This window comes from Lactuca serriola, chromosome 5 (genome assembly GCF_051521515.1).
Source record: "Lactuca serriola cultivar US96UC23 chromosome 5, Lser_US96UC23_V15, whole genome shotgun sequence".
Lineage (NCBI taxonomy): Eukaryota > Viridiplantae > Streptophyta > Magnoliopsida > Asterales > Asteraceae > Lactuca > Lactuca serriola.
Window position 1 is genome coordinate 224373279 of NC_136412.1, and position 20706 is coordinate 224393984.

Below are 20706 nucleotides of genomic sequence, written 5' to 3' on the forward strand. Positions count from 1 at the left end.
CATATCATATCTGACCTTCCGGTCACACAGTCAAACCCTTCCGGGTACAGTATAGTGAGAAGACTCACCTCGTGAATGTCGAAAGCTAGCAAATCCCGAAGTCACTCGTACTCAATCCGCCGAGCTATAATCTCCCTATAATATCATACATCCCTTATTAACACTTTTATCTTCTAAGTTTGACTATCCCTAAGAGGTCAAACATAGGTCAACTCTGGTCAACGGTCAACGGTCAACGGTCAACCTGACCTGACTCGGCGAGTGCTAGGGCGACTCGGCGAGTCTAGACGTCCTCACCAGTTCTCTAAGATTCCCTTTCTACTCGTCGAGTATCCTCCTTGACTCGACGAGTTTCTCCTGGAAGAATCGCGGGGCCACCCCGACTCAACTCGCCGAGTCTGAAGAACAACTCGACGAGTCCCAGTTAATCTTCAAGCTACTCGCTGAGTCTGTTCATCGGACTCGGCGACTCCATGCCATGCAACCGCTCAAACTGCTTTCTAAGGTCAGAACTGCTCCGACCATTCCTAGGTCTGGCCTTCCTAGACTGATTCATCACGTAAGGTCCTCATTTCGGTGCTCATAATACACCCCATGACTCATAATTTACATTTTGACCTAAGGCATAAGGATTCCAATCCAAAACCTCCATTGATTCCCGAAATGCTCAGGCATGGGACATTCTGGACCTCCAAAGGTCCCAATACAGAGTTCCAATCGCTTGGGGGACTAAGGTAACACTCAATCTAGCCACAAAAGGGTTCAATAAACCCTAAATCCATATACACATCAACATAGGCAGAATGTAACTCGAAATATTACCTGAATAACGTGCTCTCTGTGTCCCCAATCCTCAGATCGTGGCTTCCCTTGTTGTTCCCTTAACCAAGCCTCTTCTTTCTTGCAAAACAACACTTCCAAAATCAACAATGGTCTTCAACCTTGCTCCAGACGCTCACAATCGAATTAGGGTTTCTCTCAGAGGACTAGGGTGAACAATGACGGCCATAAAGTCCCTCATATACGTCCCAAACCTGAACGGTTAGGGTTTTCGCTAAACAGCGCAGACTCGCCGAGTCCATATCCGGACTCGTCGAGTCCAGTCGCGAACCCGCGACCGGATCCGCGATCCTACTCGGCGAGTCTAGGCTCCAACTCGCCGAGTCCCCTCTTAAAACACCCAAAATCATAAATATAACAATACCTGAAATTCCGGGCTGTTACAATAAGGGTTTCAAGACTTATCTTATGGTTACTTGGTGGGCAAGCAACTAGATAAGGATAAGGACTAAAACCCTAATCTCTACACCTATATAAAGATCCCCCAAGGCTCATGAATTCGTCCATGCCTTCCCAAGAGGTCCTAGAGACGAATTCTTATACCTCTCCTCTCTCTTTATACCTTCTCCATTTGCTCTTGGGGTTTGTAAGCCATTAGAGGAGTGACACTTGTGACTCTAAGCCTTCCAAAGTCAATTCAAGGAGGAATTGGGATTGTTATTGCTACATAACAATCAAGGTAATATCATAAACCTAATTATATGTTAATATCGATTTCCATATGCTAGAATTAGGGTTTATAGTCTTGGATAACTTGCATATACAATAGAGAAACCTAGATCCAAGCATTAGGGTTTGTATGAGCACATAGGATGTCTTATGACCAAAACCCATCAAGACGGTCGGGTGCAAGTGGATCTTCAAGAAGAAGACCGTCATGGATGGGAATTTGCACACATATAAGGCGCGATTGGTCACGAAGGGATTCACTCAAACTCCTGGAGTTTACTATGATGAAACCTTCTCACCGGTCGCCAAGATAAAATCTATTAGGGTGATGCTGGCCATTGTCGCATTTCATGATTATTAAATATGGCAGATGGATGTCAAAACCGCTTTCCTTAATGGAAAGTTGGCTAAGGATGTTTACATGGCTCAATGGGAGGGTTTTGTCAATGCGAAGCATCCCAATAGAGTGTGCAAGCTTGAAAATTCCATTTATGGACTTAAGCAAGCGTCTCGCAGATGGAATCTTTGTTTCGATGAGAAAGTCAAAGAGTTTGGTTTTCTACGAAGCGAGGATGAATCATGGGTGTATGTCAAAGCCAGTGGGAGTATAGTTAGCTTCCTCGTATTGTATGTCGATGACATACTACTCATAGGAAACGACATCCTGACACTGCAGGAAGTCAAGTCCTGGCTCGGGAAGTGCTTCGCTATGAAGGACCTCGGAGAGGCTTCCTATATTTTGGGAATAAGGATAGTGAGAGACAGAAGTAAGAGACTAATAGGACTTAGTCAGAATACTTACTTGGACAAGTTACTAAAACGTTTTAGTATGGAGAATTCAAAGAAGGGGGAGTTATTGATCCACAGTAATGCCAAGTTAAGTAAGACTCAATGCCCGAGTACCGAAGTCGAGATAGCAGAAATGAGTCGAGTACCATACGCTTCCGCAGTTGGCTCGATTATGTATGTTATGACTTGTACTCACGCTGATGTGGTCTTCGCTTTGAGCATGGTCAACAGATATCAAGGGAACCCTGGCAAAGCGCATTGGACCGCAGTCAAGAACATTCTTAAGTACCTTCGAAGGACCAAGGAATGGTTTCTAGTCCTCGGTGGGAGTGATGACTTAAAGGTGCGAGGGTACAGTGACGCCAATTCTCAGACCGATAGGGACAACTACCGTTCGCATTCAGGATGGGTTTTACCCCTTAATGGAAGAGCAGTGACTTGGAAAAGTTCCAAGCAAGAGAACCGTGGCTGATTCAACGTGCGAATCAGAGTACATTTCAGTGAGCGAGGCGTCAAAGGAGGCAATATGGTTGAAGAACTTCATTGGAGACCTTGGAGTTGTGCCGGCTATAAAGGAGCCCATGGAGATTTTCTGTGATAATGAAGGAGTGGTTGCCTTGACCAAGGAACCGAGGGATCATGGCAGATCTCGACATATCGAGAGAAAATACCATTTTATTCGACATCGCGTGGAAGAAGGACTCCTCGTAGTAAAGAAGGTATCGTCAGAGGATAACCCAGCAAATCCGCTTACGAAGGTACTGAGCAGGGTTAAGCACTTGCAGCACGCTAGGAGCATCGGGCTGAAGGACGATATTAGTTTAGATTAGATAATTTAGAAACATGTAATAGATAAACTGTAATTAACATTTGATGATTAAATAAAAGAGTATTATTTATTAGTAATGTTATTGTCTTATGTTAATTGTTTACCTATTGTTTCATTTTGCATGTTTTGACTTCCTGAATAATAAGAATTATTCAAACCGTCCACAGTCGTTCATATGTTGGAAGTAGGTATGAATGAAGACTGTCATAAATTGGTGTGTAGATTGTCTGAAAGGTATTAGACATAGAAAAAGTTTGCTACAACGTTCATGAGTGCTTATGAATTTTATTTGAGCATTGGAATAAACCCAAGCTTGTTGGAATCACTTCATGGAATTTATCTCGAGTGATCGCAAGACGATAATATCATATGGTCTTAAAACCTAGATATATGGTTTATTGTTTGGTGATTGGTTATGCATTGATAATGCGAAAACGCATCAGTAACTTGATGTTATAAAACGCATTGTTGTGTATGATTTGGTTAGTGAATAATAAATGCATATAAGTCGAAGTTTATCTATTCCTTTTATCCTAAGGGGTAAAAGCAATATCAGGGCCCCTCAATGATTTGGTTTGACTTATATGTCGAGCCCGGTCAGGACTGAACTGATGTGTTCAATTAAGTTCTATGTCAAACGAATCAGAGATCAAGAAACAAACTGCTGGACAATAATTATGACTATGTTCCATGAAATTGCCCGCACGATATCTAGAACAGAGGGCTATACGATCCCTTATCTAAAGGACAGGTTACTGATAAGATCAGAGTTTGATAGCATCTTTGAGAGCTACGATTGCTAATCGGATTGTGCTTACATTTGTAGTTACTAGACTTATCCCAGTGGGAGATTGTTGGATTAGTGTCTAAGCCCGTAACTATATTTAGTAAGTACTTGACCCGGTTGTGCATGGTCCTTTTGGGTTGCCCTCACCGTAGCAACTTGACACGGTAATTTATGGAGAGAGAGAGAGAGAGAGAGAAGATATTATGGTTTATTAATATATTATAAGAATAATATATTAAAGGAGAAATCATATTATTTGATTAATATTAGTCATAGATTAATTAGGAATTAATTTGGTGACTAAAAGAGATTAATTGAATAAAGGGGCTTAAACTGTCAAATGTTTGATAGTTGAATTTTGGGCTGGGAAACCTAATGGATAAAGGGATGAATGAAATTATGATGGGAGCCCATCATATTTTCGTCCATGGCCTTATTCCAGAAGGTTCCATGGGCTGCTTAATGTTTAAGTTATCCATTAGGGTTTTGACTGAAACCCTAGCTGCTCACGGTATAAATAGGACCCCTGGGTTACAGAAATCGGCCACTGCTTCTCCTAGAACCCTAGAGCCAATTTTGTGTGCCTCCTCCCTCTCTCATATACTACCCTCTAGCTAGTTGGTGTTTGTAAGCCATTAGAGGAGTTACACTTGTGACTCTAAGCTCAAGGAAGAAGAAAGATCAAGAGTTATTCAAGAGGTAATCATCTAGATCTCATAAGTTACATTGATTTTGTAATATGTATGCTAGATCTAAGGTTCCAAATCTTGGATGAATTGCATGTACAATAGTGAAACCTAGATCCAAGTATTTAGGGTTTGCATGTACACATAGGAATGTTCTTATGGCTCAAACCCATCAATTTCACCCCTACCCCTACCACATAATACCCTAGCATAAACATATAAATCATATACAGCCTAGCATATCTGGGTGACGGCCTCCCATTCGGACTCTTTCAACCGGTAATCAGGGACAATGTATCCCCTGCCACTATCACATAATTACATAGCATACTAGCATATAAAGCAAAACAGATAGTGGCATACCAAACAATTATCACAAAGACAATCATCTCAACTATAATCAATACTAGTTGGTCGGCATTGGTGCCTTTGACCCACTCCTACGTGAAGGTAACTCGCCTCGATAACTGGGAAATAGCTTCAAAGGCTTCGGCTCTAAAATCAATCCATCTCAAACTCCTACACATAAGAATTTCCTTTAATTACCCTTTTCATACTCATAACCCCTCTAAGGGTCAACTTTGGTCAATGGTCAAAGTCAAGGTCATCATCCTGGTCAAAGTCAACGTCCTGGTTGACTCAAATCGCCGAGTTGGTACATCATCTTGTTGAGTTCCATGATCCATGAAACCTTGGAAATCTCGATCCAACTCACCGAGTTCTTTCATGAACTCGTCGAGTTCCTCCTCATAACCGAGTCGGTACATTTCACTCACAACTCGCCGAGTTCCTCCTTGAACTCGTCGAGTTCTTCAATCTTTAAAACCCAAAAAACATGGCCAACTCGTTGAGTCGTCTCCTAGACTCGACGAGTTTTCCTAGTAACAGAAAAGGTTGGGGATCACGATCCAACTCGCCAAATTGTATGAACAACTCGTCAAGTCCCCCTTAGTCTACACCCATTCAGTCATTTCCAGTCGAGTCCAATGCTTCCAAACCATAGATCTGGTCCCGTAGGACTAAATTTCCACGTAAAGTTGCTAACTTTACGTCCATGCATGGTGTCATGAAGCTAGAAACACCAAAACTAAGCTATATGAGAGATCTAGGGCATGGGGGAAGGGCCAAGGCTTAATAAAGCTGGCAACTTTAAGCCTCATACGCTCATGAATGCCTAGATCTGAAGTCACAACTTCATGATACACTCAAATCCCGAAAATGACTTTAATATGGCCCAAAAGTGACAAAATACAACCCTAAATGAAGATCTAAGAAATAGAAAGCCATGGTATCAACTTTATACCTCAAATGAGTAAAAAATGCAGCTCAAACTCAAGATCTACTATCTTCCTCTTGAATTCCCAAGCTTCTCCTTCCTTCTCAAGCTTCAAAATCACAAAGAACACACAGCAATGGCTCACAAACACTCAAAAGTGGATTAGGGTTTCGTGGCTAGGGTTTGGGGTGATTGAGGCTGCAAGTAAGGCCAACCTTTGGAGGTTAAGGTGTTTAAATAGGATACAAAACCCTGAAAATTAGGATTTCACTCTGGCAGACCTACTCGTCGAGTTGAGGCTCTCAACTCGTCGAGTAGACTTCAAGTCCCGCATCCAAATTCCATTCCTTCTCGACGAGTTTGGGGCCTCCAACTCGTCGAGTCCCTTTGCAAAAATGAATAATCTGATTTAGAATACATATCAGGATTCGGTCATTATAGATACCTTGATTGTGTTGGAAGGCACATACTTTCTCAATTGCTTCCTGAACTCTCAGGTTCATAGATTTTTATAAATTTTAGTCATGAATGTGTGTTATATAAATTTAATTTTATAAAGTATTGGTTTTTTAGGAGAGACTGGAATTGTAAGTTGTTCCTTTTGAGTTTCTCGGTTCTTTTTGTTTTGTTTTGTTTTTTTTTTTTTTTTTTTTTTTTTTTGATAAACAAGGATTTTTTTGTGTCATTGCTATTTATTTCCATTTTTAACCCACTTCATTATCTTTCTGCTTATTTTTTTTCCTTTCAAACGGTTGTAAGTCTCTATCGTGTCTGCAATTGCTTATACTTTTTAAGAAGATGCATAGGCAAGATGTCATTAAGTATAGTTGGTTTCCTATTAGCGGATTTTGGAATTATAATCTTTTTGAAGTGTTGTAGCATATCTTTCTCACTGATCCACTTGCTCCTATAAATACATCAGTTTGTACTTTTTTTTGATCCTTCATTGGTTTGTTTTTCAGGTTTAAGTGGTTGGATCAAAACAATCTAAGCTTCAAATGAAGTTATACAAAAGTATTTTTGGTAAGGTGTTTGTAAGTGGTCGTGTTTTTGGTGGAGATAACGTTTTCCTTACCAATCATTTTCATTTTTCATCTTCTAAAATTGGATTCGACTAACTTTTTTTTTCTTTAATTCTCTTTGTTATTATAGGTAGCTCTTGAAATTTACCATAAACAAGATTCCATTCCCAAACTCCTTCTGATTTGATTCCAAAAGCTCCAATCTCAACACCATGAAAGCATTTATGTTGTGGAAGCCAAGGTTTGAAGGTAATTTCTAAACCCTAATTTAAAAGTTTTGAATAAAGATTGTTGGATGGTTTCTTGAATTGGTGATAAACCTTAAAACTCATGAGATGTTATTGAAGCTGACAAATTTGAGGAATAATTCTGCACTAAGCTGGAAATGCTGAATTTTTCTGAAGTTGGAAATTTTAAGTATTTAGATATCATCTTTAAAGTTGTACAGCTTCTTTTATAAACATTCAAATCAAATCATTTTTTAGACAAAAATGTAATCAGGAATGAGAGGAAGGTGCAGCAAGTTGATTTGACTAATTTGGAGATAGTATGTAAAACCTACAACAGCTTAAAGTTGGCCACAAACTAACTTTTGGTGGTGTCAAATTTGTTGACTTTTTGACAAATTTGAAAATTTTAAACAAATTTAATAGAATTATGTTAGAATAACTTAATAAAATATGAGATGTAACTTTTAGCCAAAGTATGACAAGTTTTGGTTGAGAAAAATGGAATTTTACTTAATTTTATAAACGACTGAAATTGTCCGCATGTCATAAAAGAACAAAAACGAAAGACGTTGATATCTAAATATTTTTATTACTTTGAAAAGATGTTGGAACCAGAAACTTAATAACATGACATGTTAGAACCTGAGAAAAAACATTTATGCAAAGTAGGATGTCTGAATGAGAAAATGGTCAGAATGCATCGATATGAAAAGTAGTTTAAAAGGTTCCATGATTCTTTATTCGTATCTTAAACACCATTTTTACATTATTAGGTTAGATAACATTGAGTAAACGCAAGAATGCATGGTATTTGGATAAGTTATAAAAATGGGACAAAAGGGCAAAAATGTCCAAAATGGGCTTTTTGCTTTTATAAAGCCCATGTTTGGGCTAAATGCAAGTTTTTTTTTTAAGTCCATGATTTGGCTGAATGGAAGTATATACCTATTTTTCGCTTCAACGAGGTACTGGTATAATTACAGGCACAAGATTATGTACTACCACTTGGAGATCTTCAAGAAAGTTGATGTCATAGTTTCTCCAAGTCTCGGGTGGTATATTGCTATTTTCTTTATGTTTCTTGAAATGGAACATTTTCATGTCTTTGTAATGATCTATCATATGCCCTTATTTTACTGTTTTATAAAACTTTTGATCCCTCACAATTACATTATTAGTAACGCACCAAAAAAAAATCTTTGAATTATACACTACGTATTTCTGGGAACACTTTGTAAATCTAACTCCCGCAACACGGAGATCCTTCCCTAGTTTGTTTGTAATTTCTTATTTACTTAATTGTGACATTGAATGAGAAATTGAGAATGTCTTTTTCATTTGCATAATTGCATGCACTTCTATTTTGGTTTGTTATTAATTTTTGTTTATTTGTTGTTACAATGATTTTTGAAATTTCAAGAGAAAAAATGGAGAAAAACAACTAGACAACTCTACCGTAATGTGTTTTCGTTCGTTACTATTTACTAGTTATTTTTTATATTCTTAATAGTTACTTTGCATCTAAAAAGGTTAAAAAAAGGTATTTTTCATAAATTATTTGATTTCCGACAATTTGTGCCAAAAGCTTTAATTTTTCTCTCGTTCCAGCCAACTACATGAACAGATATTTTTGAAGGATGGTATGTAGTTTCATCTGAACAACTTTGGGAAATAAAGTATATAAACATCTCATCTCGTGTATATTGGTTATGCATGCATGGATCTTTGTAAGTAGGTATGAACATACATACACATATACAACTACATGTATGTGTATGTAGGGATGTGTGTTTTGACCGAATACCCGAACAGAATCCGAAACCCGTACCGACCCGAATTAGGACCGAATAAGTTATTTGGGTCGGTTCTTAGGTATCTATTTTTGCTGAATTCGGGTTTCGGGTTATTCGGTCCGAGACTCCGAGTTACCCGAATAAATGTTTAATCAGGCCAAAAACACCGACCCGGAAAGTGAATAGTCACTTGAACCGAATAACCCAAATAAACAGAAATGATCTTAATAACTCAATTAAATCGAAATCGCCCGAATAACCCAAATAAGAAAATTTTCTATCTAGTTCAAAAAAATATATATTAATTTAATATTTTTTTTCTTGAACTAAATATAAAATTTCATTATTTAGGTTATTCGGGTCATTTCGGTTTATTTGGATTATTCGGTTCAAAAACGTAGTGTAAATATTTATGTGTCATTTCGGTCCCCTTTCGGGTTAATAATCAAACCAAAACCCGTATTACCCGAACTAAACCGGTCCCATATTAATATAATCAATCCGGGTTTCGGATCCCACTTCTCATCCAATTTGGGTTTCTGGTTCGGGTCGGTTCCGGCCCGAAGCACATCCATGTTCATACCTACTTACAATGATGGAGATGTTTTGTTCCCCAAAGTTATTGTCATGAAACTTATATGTCTTCATGTGGCTCCTCCACATTACAGTGGCGAAATATTCAACTTACACAGTAAGTTGAGAAATAGATGAAAATGTTCATAAAATAAAAATGCACTTGCATTGATTTGTTTATAATAGCATCCTGCTTCTGTTTCGTCTTATCTAGCTTTGTAATTTGAAAAAAATCTCCCCAATTATAGCAACAGGAAACTAAACAACTCCCCCATGTATTTCAATTCCAACTCCCATTAAACCAACTAAACATCTCTTCAAATGAGTACATCCAACAACAGACTCAAAAAAAAATCAAGACTACATCTCAAATCTATTGAATTAGCCAAAACAGTCTCATATCCCTACCACCACCCGACAGAAATTTTAAAAGAAAAAAAAAATCCAAAAGAGTAACGAAGAAAAAGAACTTTTTACCCTGAGCTTTCAGCTATATATATGTTACAAATCAAATCCTCGATTTCAAAGGATCATTTCACCTACCTACAAACTCTCAAGGCCTTCAAATTCCCACCAATCATTACTCATTACTTTTACTTCCCCGGAAGAAATCTTACCCGGCTGCACTGTTTCAACTTCCCCACCGCCTCCCGCGTGTTCCCCCGCACCAGATCGATATATATCGCGGTAAGAACAACCTCCACGTTGTCTGGAATTACCGATAACGCCATTGCCACCGCCTCTTCCGCCCGCTCCATATCACCTTCTGCCGCCGCTATGGCCGCAATGTTGGCCAGTAAAACCCCACGAGCCACTTCCGGCTTCAAACACAGTCCCCCCTGCAGTAACCATTGGTCCTGTGAAAGGGCATTATTGGAATTCGGCTCGTCTAAATCCACCGCTTTCCTCACCTGCCACATGTCACAATCCTGTTCGCTGTAAGGAAACTCTGTGTTGTTATCTTTACCGGAAATATACACCGACAGATGCTCAGACGCTTGTTTGGGCTGGTTCAAGAGACAGTAAGCTTCTGCAGCGTACATGTTTCCTAGGAAAACGTAAACCCTAGAACATTCCGGAAGTCTCAAGAGACTTCTGGCAGTCGCCAACGCCTTCACCGCGTTCCCGAGCTCCAAGTAAACAAACGCCAGGTCAGCAAGAACCGCTTGCAAAATCATCTGCTTCTCTTTCCCACAAAGACCTTCGTATTCATTAATCGAACTTTGCAGCAACGTGCTCCCGACCTTGGCCTCCTTCGCCTCTCCGTTTGAACTCACTGTTTTCGGGTCCCGGTTCGTATTCATATTCGTATCCGTATCCGTATTCGTATCCGACACTTCCAGTAAATGTAACGCGTTAAGAAGACAACTTTTCGCGAAAGTTAAGGAAAGATTCGGGTCGACTTGCACTGTGTTTTTCAAATTCCAACATTGGACAACAAGTTGGCGCCATTTTCCCCTACCAACAACATTAACGTCGATCTCGTTTTTCTTTTCGGAAAACATAATACAACACTCAGCGATCCGAAGCCATAAAAGCGGGCGTTTGACGAAAACTGCACCGGCCTGTTGAAAGCATCTCACTGCGAGGACCGGTTTCCCGCTCGCGAGATAAACCAACCCGCAGTTGTACGCAAAAAGGACGGATTTGTCCTGTGAGAAGCTAAAGAGCTTGAGTTTTTCCTTTCGAGCGTTGGTGTTGGTTAGTGCTTTTGAGAAAAAGACGGCTGAGGTCTGGTACTTTCCGAGTTGGTAGTAAATGCATCCGAGGTTGTTGTAGTACAAGGATGAAGTTGACTCGGTTTGACCGACAGACGCCATTAGAAGCTTTATGGCTTTTCGGTGGTTACTTCGCGCGTATTCGAGTTGAGATTTTAGGAAAAGCGCGAGGGAATAGTCTTTTCCGCGTGCGATGTTCATAGCCAATTTGACTTCACGTTTAGCGGCTTTTAGGTTTCTTGTGAGGATGAGGAGCCAGACTTTGTATAGATGGACTTTGAGGCGTAAATCGGGGGCTGTGATTAGGGAGTCGTCTGGTTGGGTGGGATTGTTTGAGGGTCTTGTTGGGGTGGTGGTGACATCGAGAGTTGAGATTAGGGATTCGTAGAGGGTTTCTTCTGAGAGGGTGCGAGAGAGTGGGCTTTCGGGGCCATTTGTGTTATCGGGGTTCACTGGATCTGATGATATGATGACGTTGGCGGGTGCTGAGGTGGATTTTGTTACTAGGTTTGTTGACTGTTGTTGTTGAATCAAGGTTCCGGAATCACCTTGGTTGCCTAGGTTATTGCCGCCTACTCTTTCCAAATAGTTGATTACATCCTGTAAAGAGGACAAATTTATTAAACAGACATAAGTGCCCTTGACCCTTGTAATAAAAGATAGGGTTATATATCCATGGTTGTGTGGGTCCCTGATGCAGCTTTTTCTTTTATAAAGACAAAAATATAAAAACAAGAAACTTACTGCAGCTCTTGAAGCATGGTGGCATACTAAAGAAACATCCAGTAACAAGAGACAAACATGACGTGCTACCCTCTGTAGAAAACACACTGATCAGCACACTTGAATAAAATCCCTTGACAAAATTGATATTTTAATTTATTTTCTTACCTCATCTATAGGTTCAATATTTTGATATAATCTCTCCAAAATGGAGAAAGATTTTTCATATTCATGTAGATGGTAGAGGATCACTGCCTAAAGAGAAACAATATGGAAGAAGAAAATCAGCTAATAATATAACCCATGGAAAGATAAAATAATAACAAATGAAAAAACATGTTGACTTACTATGTTAAACATTATCACAGAAACATCAAAATCATCAGCTGAAATGCCCTGTCCCACAACATTATTTCCCTTATTTCCCAGAGCTTTGATCTTGTTGTTCAGTGCCTCTGTATTTTCTCCAGATGAATGAGCAAGTCTCTCATTTCGTTTCTTAACCAAATCAAGAAAAAGTCAAACATGAATTTTATTGCAGAAGTATATTTTATAGCAAATAGAAGAATTAACAACAGTATTAAGCATACCTTGAGACTATCAAGTGCTTCTAAAAATCTCTTTGGATTTGAAAATCCATCTTGAAAGTTCTCAACAATAGCAATGTTATGAAGAACCTGTGTATAAAAAGGTGCAAATATGTAGAAAGGAAATATCCATAAGAACTCAATAAATAGGAATCCCATAAAACAAAGCTGAACAAGCTTCTGCTATATAACACAAAATAAGGTAAGAACCTTTCAAGTAAATCTTTTTGAAATTTAAAATATGGTATTTTATATGTTCCATGTAAATCTTTTTGATTCGTAGTAACTAGTTATAACTCATAGGCTTGCAAAAAGTGAAACAATGTACATAAACAGACCATAAAATGTCTCTGTAAGATAATGAAATCACAAAAGAAAAATATTACAATATAAATCCTAAATGGTGTAAAAGCTCATTAGGTTCTCTTCTTTTAACCCTTAAAAAAGAACAAGATTAGTGCATGATATAGCCACAACACCTACCATACCATCTCATCCTTGTGATAATAAGTCATTTATCACAAGCTATTTACACGTGTAAATTAATTAATACCTCCAAACACATAAATACAAGTATTGAATCCGAGTGTAAAATGTTTGATATTAAGTAGCACCCAAAATATATAAATGCTCAAAAGTTATGACAAGAACTTGATGTCTAAGTTTATGAAAGCCTTTTACTAGCTGTTATTGTTGTTGATTTTTTGTAGCAGACAATCCCTATTTTTGTTAAAAGCACAAGCCATATCCAACTTGTATTCCTGTCTACTTCTCTTTTATGATCCATAAATGACATGTTTCAAAACTAGATTAACTGGAAATTTTTGTTCTTATCACTTACAAGCGTGAAAAAGGAGAAATATTGAGGGGACAGTTCTTCTTGGTGAATTAATCTCATTAATGGGCTTGAGGATTAGTTAGAGTGCACGTTTTTACATGTAATGTATATGCATATACGCATATGTTAAGATCATATTATCAATATGGAAGAAGTTAGCCCTTAAAAGTATACCATATCACCAATGATCACATGACTTGATTACAATAAAAGAAAGAGATGGCATCAGAAAAAAACAAGGAAAAGCAAACATTTTGTTAGTAAAGACACATACATAGTCATCAAATTGTCTTTTTAATGAGAAGTAGAAAGCATACAGTGCTTAAATAAGAAAACATCCTTATTTTTCCTTGTTACATATGCTTTGATTCCTAAAAAAGTAGTTCTTTTTCATCTTCTAAGTCCAAATTATTCATTACTAGGCCAACACCTACACGAGTTTCAACCAGCATCATCACATCTATTTATGGCACAAATAACTTATTGTTCTAGTTTCGACCAATTCTTACTTATATAACTTACCTTTTTTACCAATTCTAACATGATTACCTCATCATGTCCATTTATGAGTTAGGACACGAGTAATTTACCTTTTCGAACAATTCCGACATGAGTAACACCTCCAATAGTCATCAAAAAAGAAGAAAAGGACAAAGCAAAGGCACGCGAAACATGTTTAACAACAATCGTGGATAACAACAGAATATTTAAAAATATATATATAATTCTATATGACGTTCGAACAACCCGACAGTATTTATGATGCCTACATCTTGCTTTTGCCTGACTTCTCCATTTCACCGGATCTTTCTGCATTCAATTTCATCATATCTTTTGTTTGACCCCTTATCCATTAAAATTCCCCAATGACGTCTATTTCTCATGAACTTACATCAACCAAGTATGCCAATGATGACAATTATCTAATACCATAAACCCCAAACATCCAGGGGGGAGAACAATTAGCCAATAAAGCAACCTAAATGAACTATTTGATGCAAGCTATGTACTCGATTCATTCCAAATTCTAGCAACTTTCTAAGATACATGTAATATTTGGTTCAAATTGTGAAGCAAACACACCGTAGTCAAATCAATCGATCACATTTATGTTGATCATCTATTTCTATGCGATTTGAGAAGTGGACTAATAAACTGATACATGAGTTCCGGTTGAAGTAAAGAAACGGAACTTCATGCGATCAGAAAACTTCTCCATATCATTACCGTTTAAAATTAATTCCAATACAATAATACATTTTGAATTTCAATCCGATTTCAAGACACTAAACACGCAAAAGAACACTGAAAACAGAGACAAGTAAATTCACCTTCGGATCATCGGCTTTCTTTTCCAAGATCTGATTCAAGACCTTCAGACATTCAACATACTTCCCCAACTGAAAAAGCACATACGCCTCCTTCGCTAGCGTTTGAGTAACAGAAATCAAGTCGGCGTCAGACACTAACGATGCATCCACCCTACTGTTGTTCGCCGGAGTCAATGATGACGGGTCCATTTCCTCAAACCAATAGATCGAACAAGCGACAATTATGACAAAATCGAAAGAATTAAAAACCCTAATCTTCTTATCCCTCCACCGTTCAAACAATCACATCTGCGTCACGAACAACAAATTAAGCGATTCAAACCTAGAATTTCAACACCTGAATCTGTAAATCTTATATCTAATGGTGAGGGTTAACGAGAGTGAGACTGATTTTCGGGGTAGAGAGAGAATCTAGAGAGGGAAAGAGGGTTCGTATTGCTGCTATTGAGTCTGGGCTGTGTCTGATGAGCGATTCGGTTCAAGTTATGCTAAAATGACGATAACTTGAAGTCGTTTGTCTGACAAGCCATTGATTTAATGGATATCTGAAGATCGAACGGTAGATAAGTGCTGAGCACTGTGGACCTGGTCACCGTAGTTAAGTCGTATAGAATTGTCATTTATTTATTTATTTTTTGGAAATTAGGGATGTTTGTGAAAGAAAATTACTAGAGGGAATTAATTTATGTAAAAAAAATTGATTTATTAGTGGTTTGTTTTCGTTATAATTTTTTTCATCGAAACTTGTGTTTTTTATTTTTTTAGGTCAAAAGAAAAGAATATGACCTAAAATTTATGCAAAACCCTGAAATTACATATAGCTTTCTAGATCTATAATATATAAGGCTTAAAGGACTTTGATGAGTCATAAATTTGCAAACTTTATCTCATCCTACCACTCTAAACTTAACAACGGACCAAAACATGTAATAAACCTAGATCTATAGCAAAAGACCCAAAAATATCAAGTTTTAATGACTTACAAAAGTCGAGGAGGTGCTCAAATGAAATCTCTAGGTTTGCCAAGATGCTCTCTTCACCACAACAACCTTCTTTTTCATTGAAGAGCCACCAAGAACACCAAAATGAACTTAAAAATAAAGAAGAGAGGATTATGGTTTGTTTCAAGATGTTAGGAGGTGATGGAGGTCAAGAGTGGAGGAAACCGTAACCATCCCTTCCTTTGAATAGGGTCGAATCCCAAAAATTTAGGATTTCCCAAGCATGGATGTCATGTCGTGACCACTATATATGTATTCTTAGTATTTTACATAATTTTATGTATTTTTATGTGTTATTTTTTATAAAATTGCAAAAATAATCCATCTGGTATGTATTTTTTGGGGTTTTAATCCAAACCACGATTTTTTGGATTGGTGGTCCTTTTGAGCTAGTTTCGTTGCGTTTTTTGTCCCTCCAAATGGTGAAATGTCTGTAATACCCTTGTGGTATTTATTTTCCATTTTGTCTTTCATTTTTTTAAAATCTAATACTAATTTATTTATATTAAAAATTAAAAAAAATAAAAAAGGGCTCTCTCTCTCTCCTATGCAAGAGTCATCTTCCAATTATTTTGATTTTTACTCCTTGTGAATACCACCACTACCATCGATCAATAACACCATCACTGGTTAAGAACTCCTCAGTCGTCGGAGTCGCTGCTTTTCATGTTGGAGTTAGGGTTTTTAAACTATCCTCTTTCTTTCTCTTTAATCTTCTTCATGTGTTCTTCAATTCCACTAAGAAAAACAAACACAATTCTCGAAGACGGAGCTTCCAAGTCAAACCACAGTATACCGATTTAAAACTATCATCGTTCAAGTCTACAGTGTCATTGTTATCATCGTTCTTCTACCAAACTCATCTTCTACGCACACTGATTCAGAGAAGAACAAAGGGGGGGGGGGGGGGGGGGGGGACATGATTTAGATTTGAGTCAATCATTGGAAAGGTTGCAAAAATTGCTAGGTTGTAAATCGTAATCCCTTTCATCTGTAAATCGCAATCCCGTTCACCTGTAAATCGAGATCCCAAACAGTTTCACGATCTCAATTTGCTACTTAGCTCTGACGTTCTTCATCACCAAATTGTAGATCTAGGGGTGGATTTGAAGAGAAAGCGGCCAAATATTCCAAACAACACATGTTTTGAGCATCTTCCTGCAACTTGGATTAACCACAGACTTCAAAATCATGTCCTTGGGATGAACCAATCATCGCATCAGCATCATCTGTAATCGATTCCAAAATCAGCCATCGCATCTTTAATAGTCCAGATTTAGGAGGTTAAAGTGGTAGGGATGAAGGTTCGTAATACCCCCAATTTGGCATATTCAATCCATCATCCTCCAGATACATGGCTTTTTGCATGTTTTTTTTTTTATCTAAACTTGACTTTGATGAGAATTTTGGGTTTTTTTCTAGATTGGGAGGAAGATTTGAAAATTTGGGGACTTTATTTTCTACTTCGATTCCCAGATACTTGGCTTTATGTATCTGTGTTTATTAACTAACTTTACAGGGATAGTGAGGGTAAGAAACGAGACCAAAGAAGAATATGATGAAGTTGTGTGCGTGTGTTTTAATTTCCAGGAAGAAATTTCAGAGAGAGAGAGAGATGGGGTGGGCCCCACTTTATTTTTTATTACATTAATATTAAATGAAGGATTAATATTTGCCTAAGAAAATGAGAAAAACAGACTAATAGGGTATATTAGTAATTTTAAGTTTAAGGGGGGCCATTTCTACATAGAAACATTGCCAAAAGGACCACCAATCCAAAAAAGTCGTGATTTTGACTAAAACCCCAAAAAAATACATACCACAGGGATCATTTTTGCAATTTTGTCGTTATTTTTTTATGTATTACGTAGTTCTATGTATTTTTACGTATTTATGTATTTTTTAAAATTTTTTTATATAGATGTTTATGTATTTTAAATATATAAACGTTTTTTTTACGTATTTATATGCATTTTTAAGTATTTTGCATATTTTTATGTATTTTTATGTGTTTTTTATGTATTACGTATTTATATGTATTTTTACGTATTTTTTTATGTATGTTTATGTATTTTTACTTATTTTTTTATATATGTTTAATGTATTTTTATGTGTTCTTTTTCCGAAATCCAAAATTTTAGTCCGAAATCTGGAATGTCATTCCGAAATCAGTAAAAAAAATGTTTTTTTTTTGTCTGAGTTCCCATTTCCGGACAAAGTGATTATTTTTGCTAAAAAAAATTGGTTATTTTCTTCAAATACGCGTTAAAAATGGTTAGATTACTTAGTTTCCCTATTTTTAATCATATGTATAAATTACGAACGCCTAGATTAACCTTCACTACATGGTGCGGTGGAGCCACTAGGGATGTCAAAAAGTCATGTGGGACCCCAAACTCATATGAGAATATTTGGTAAAATAATCGGGGGTGGGGACAAGATCAACCCCTGTATTTCGGGGGCAGGGATGGGGATAGGTGATCCCGTTCTGACCCCCCATGGAGCCCCAGTCATATATTATATATATTTTTTTATATATTAATTATATAAATATAATAAATAATAGCAATGATTTTGGACTTCCAAAAGTCAACAAAAAATTCATGTTTTTATTTGTTAGTATATTGTTTTTGAGATGTGATAACATTTTCGATTTTAGCACGTAAAATTATGTTGTGTTTGGCACGCCACAACTAACTTATAAGATAATTGTTTCCTTATAGATGATTGTTTCCTAAGGACGGGGATAGGCAATCCCCTGTTGACATCCCTAGGAGCCACTTCGGTCGACCTTATAGATGATTGTTATCTTTGAACTTTTTCTAATAATGTTGTGTTTGACACGCCACAACTAACTGATAAGATAGCTTATAATTCGAGCTATTTTAAGTTCTCATGTTTAGCAAGACAAAAATTAGCTTATAAGCTAGTTTTTTAAAAAGTTGCTTACGTTGTGTTTGAGTCGCCACATCTAGCTTATTTTTCGAGTTTTTTTATGTTGTTATGTTTGGCAAACTAAAAAGTAACTTATAAGCTAGTTTTTCAAAAAGCTACTTTAACTAAATTTTCAAGAGCTTTTTAAAATTCCCCAAATAAACCCTTAAATAATTATAAAAACATATTCTTCTAAATATTTTTTATGTTATTTTATATATTTCAGCTAGCTTATTAGCTTCTGTTTACTAAACACTATATTTTATCAGATAGCAACTAGCTTTTCAGTTAGCACACCAAACATAACCTTGGACTAGCTTTTTAGGAGCTTTTAAAAATATTCCAAGTATACCCTTAAATAATTATAGAAAACTCTTTATCTTAAATGTCTTTTTATGTCATCGTATACCTTTCAACTAGCTTATAAGCTACTTTTTACCGAACGTCATTGTTTATCAGTTAGATTATAAGCTTGCAACTAGCTTTTTAGCTAACAGCTAGCTTTTAAGGTAGTATGTCAAACATTGAAACATCCCAAAAATACTAATAATTTATTTTTTTCCATTTCAAACCAACAAATCCATACAATAATTGTTCCAAAATCAATCACGATAAAAATGTATCTCAAACATCAGAGTGAAATGATAATAATTAGTGCGGAAAATCATCAGGGAATGTTGTGCAGTCAAGCCGGGCATTTCCTTTTGGAACCGGAAGTACCTGAAAATGTTTAAACCACAAAACTGTAAGCACAAAGCTTAGTGAGTTCCCCAAAATACCGCATACCATACATATCAATGGGCCCAACCCTAGGGGTGTATTTCAACCATATGTGAATGTTATGATCCAACCATAGTCTTATAGTCACTTCTAGACTACAGCCCAATCATAGCCTTTCTGCTATGATACAACCATGGTCTTCCATGCAAGTCACAAAGACAAACAAGTGTTGTGATCCAACCACAGTCTTTTATATAAGTGTTGTGATTTAACCACAATCTTTCATTCAAGAGTCACAAAGACAATCTAGTACCCTACATAGTATAGTGAGAAGACTCGTTTTGCAGACAAAGTCAATAGCTAACAGCTCTCACAGTCAGTGAACTAGGTGTTATACACCTCCTAATAAACCATACATGGTAAACCTTAGTCCACCTTCTAAAACTATCCAAATGGGCAAAAGTCAACCAAATAAAAAAAAGTCAACTTCAGCAAGTCTCCACGCCGTGGCCTCCTATTGGCCATGTTGTGGCAGAGTAACGAAAAAATAGTCGAGCCTCCCCCAGTCGCCACGTTGTGGCGGCCAAAATGTCATGTCATGGAAACTGAGTCTCAACAGCTTAATGGATTAAATTGTTTCCCTCCCACTCCAAGATCTCCAAAGCTCAGATCTAGTCCTTTCCAATGTCTTGATGGATAAAGTTTCCAACTTTATACATTAATACATCCCAATAAGTCAATATCTCTAAACCTAGGTCCTAGATGACAACTTAAAGCATGAACTAACCCATTAAGCACTTAATCACCAAAGCCACAAGTCCATAACTTCCATATAGGGTTTCCTATACCCAAATCATCATAAAATTGGTGCTTTATGAACATGCATGTCTTCTTCCAAACTAGGTCAAAACATGGAAGAAATAAACTCAAACTTGTGCATGAGACCAAATACACCATAGGACTCTAGATCTTGAATATATAACCCCAAAAGGACCTCAAGGATCCATAAAGTTGCCAACTTTATGGAATCCATTCCTCCAAACTTCCACGACATGAAGGAAAAGGGACAAAGAGCCTAGATATAGAAGCATGCAACATAAAGCTTGAATCTTGAACCCTTACAATGGTCCAAAAATGTGCTAGGATGTGATGATGAGGCTTGCAAGCTGAATCTATGAGCCAAGGGAGCTTCTTTATCCTCAAAGATGCCAAAAACACCACAAGAACTTTAAAAACTCAATAATGGAGTCCATATCTGATTAGGGTTGGAAAGGAAGGTGTTCGAGGTTGAGGGTGTGTAAACCCTAGCTCCTGTTTTTTCTTAAATAAGGCCTAAAGCCTGAACAAATTAGGGTTTTGC

General features: G+C 37.2%; 1 protein-coding gene and 1 long non-coding RNA gene across 4 annotated transcripts; one reads left to right on the top strand and one right to left on the bottom strand.

The window, feature by feature from the left end:
- Positions 1 to 6574: 6574 nt before the first annotated feature.
- Positions 6575 to 8465, top strand: LOC145053654 (uncharacterized). Of its 3 annotated transcripts, none has more exons than XR_013684572.1 (4): positions 6575 to 6630; positions 6839 to 6899; positions 7029 to 7147; positions 8112 to 8465. It is a non-coding gene; the product is annotated as an uncharacterized LOC145053654 (long non-coding RNA). The 3 variants fall into 3 exon arrangements; XR_013684571.1 differs by having other exon boundaries at positions 6585 to 6682; XR_013684573.1 differs by lacking the exon at positions 6575 to 6630 and adding an exon at positions 6660 to 6697.
- Positions 8466 to 9753: 1288 nt separating this feature from the next.
- On the bottom strand, positions 9754 to 15166 carry LOC145053655 (Tetratricopeptide repeat (TPR)-like superfamily protein). Its single transcript, XM_079001729.1, has 6 exons — positions 14692 to 15166; positions 12526 to 12612; positions 12284 to 12433; positions 12104 to 12190; positions 11957 to 12028; positions 9754 to 11812 (listed from the first exon to the last, which is right to left on the bottom strand). Exons 1-6 carry the CDS (start codon positions 14878 to 14880, stop codon positions 10088 to 10090), a joined length of 2310 nt encoding a protein of 769 aa, XP_078857855.1. The 5' UTR covers positions 14881 to 15166; the 3' UTR covers positions 9754 to 10087.
- Between the last annotated feature and the right edge of the window lie 5540 nt (positions 15167 to 20706).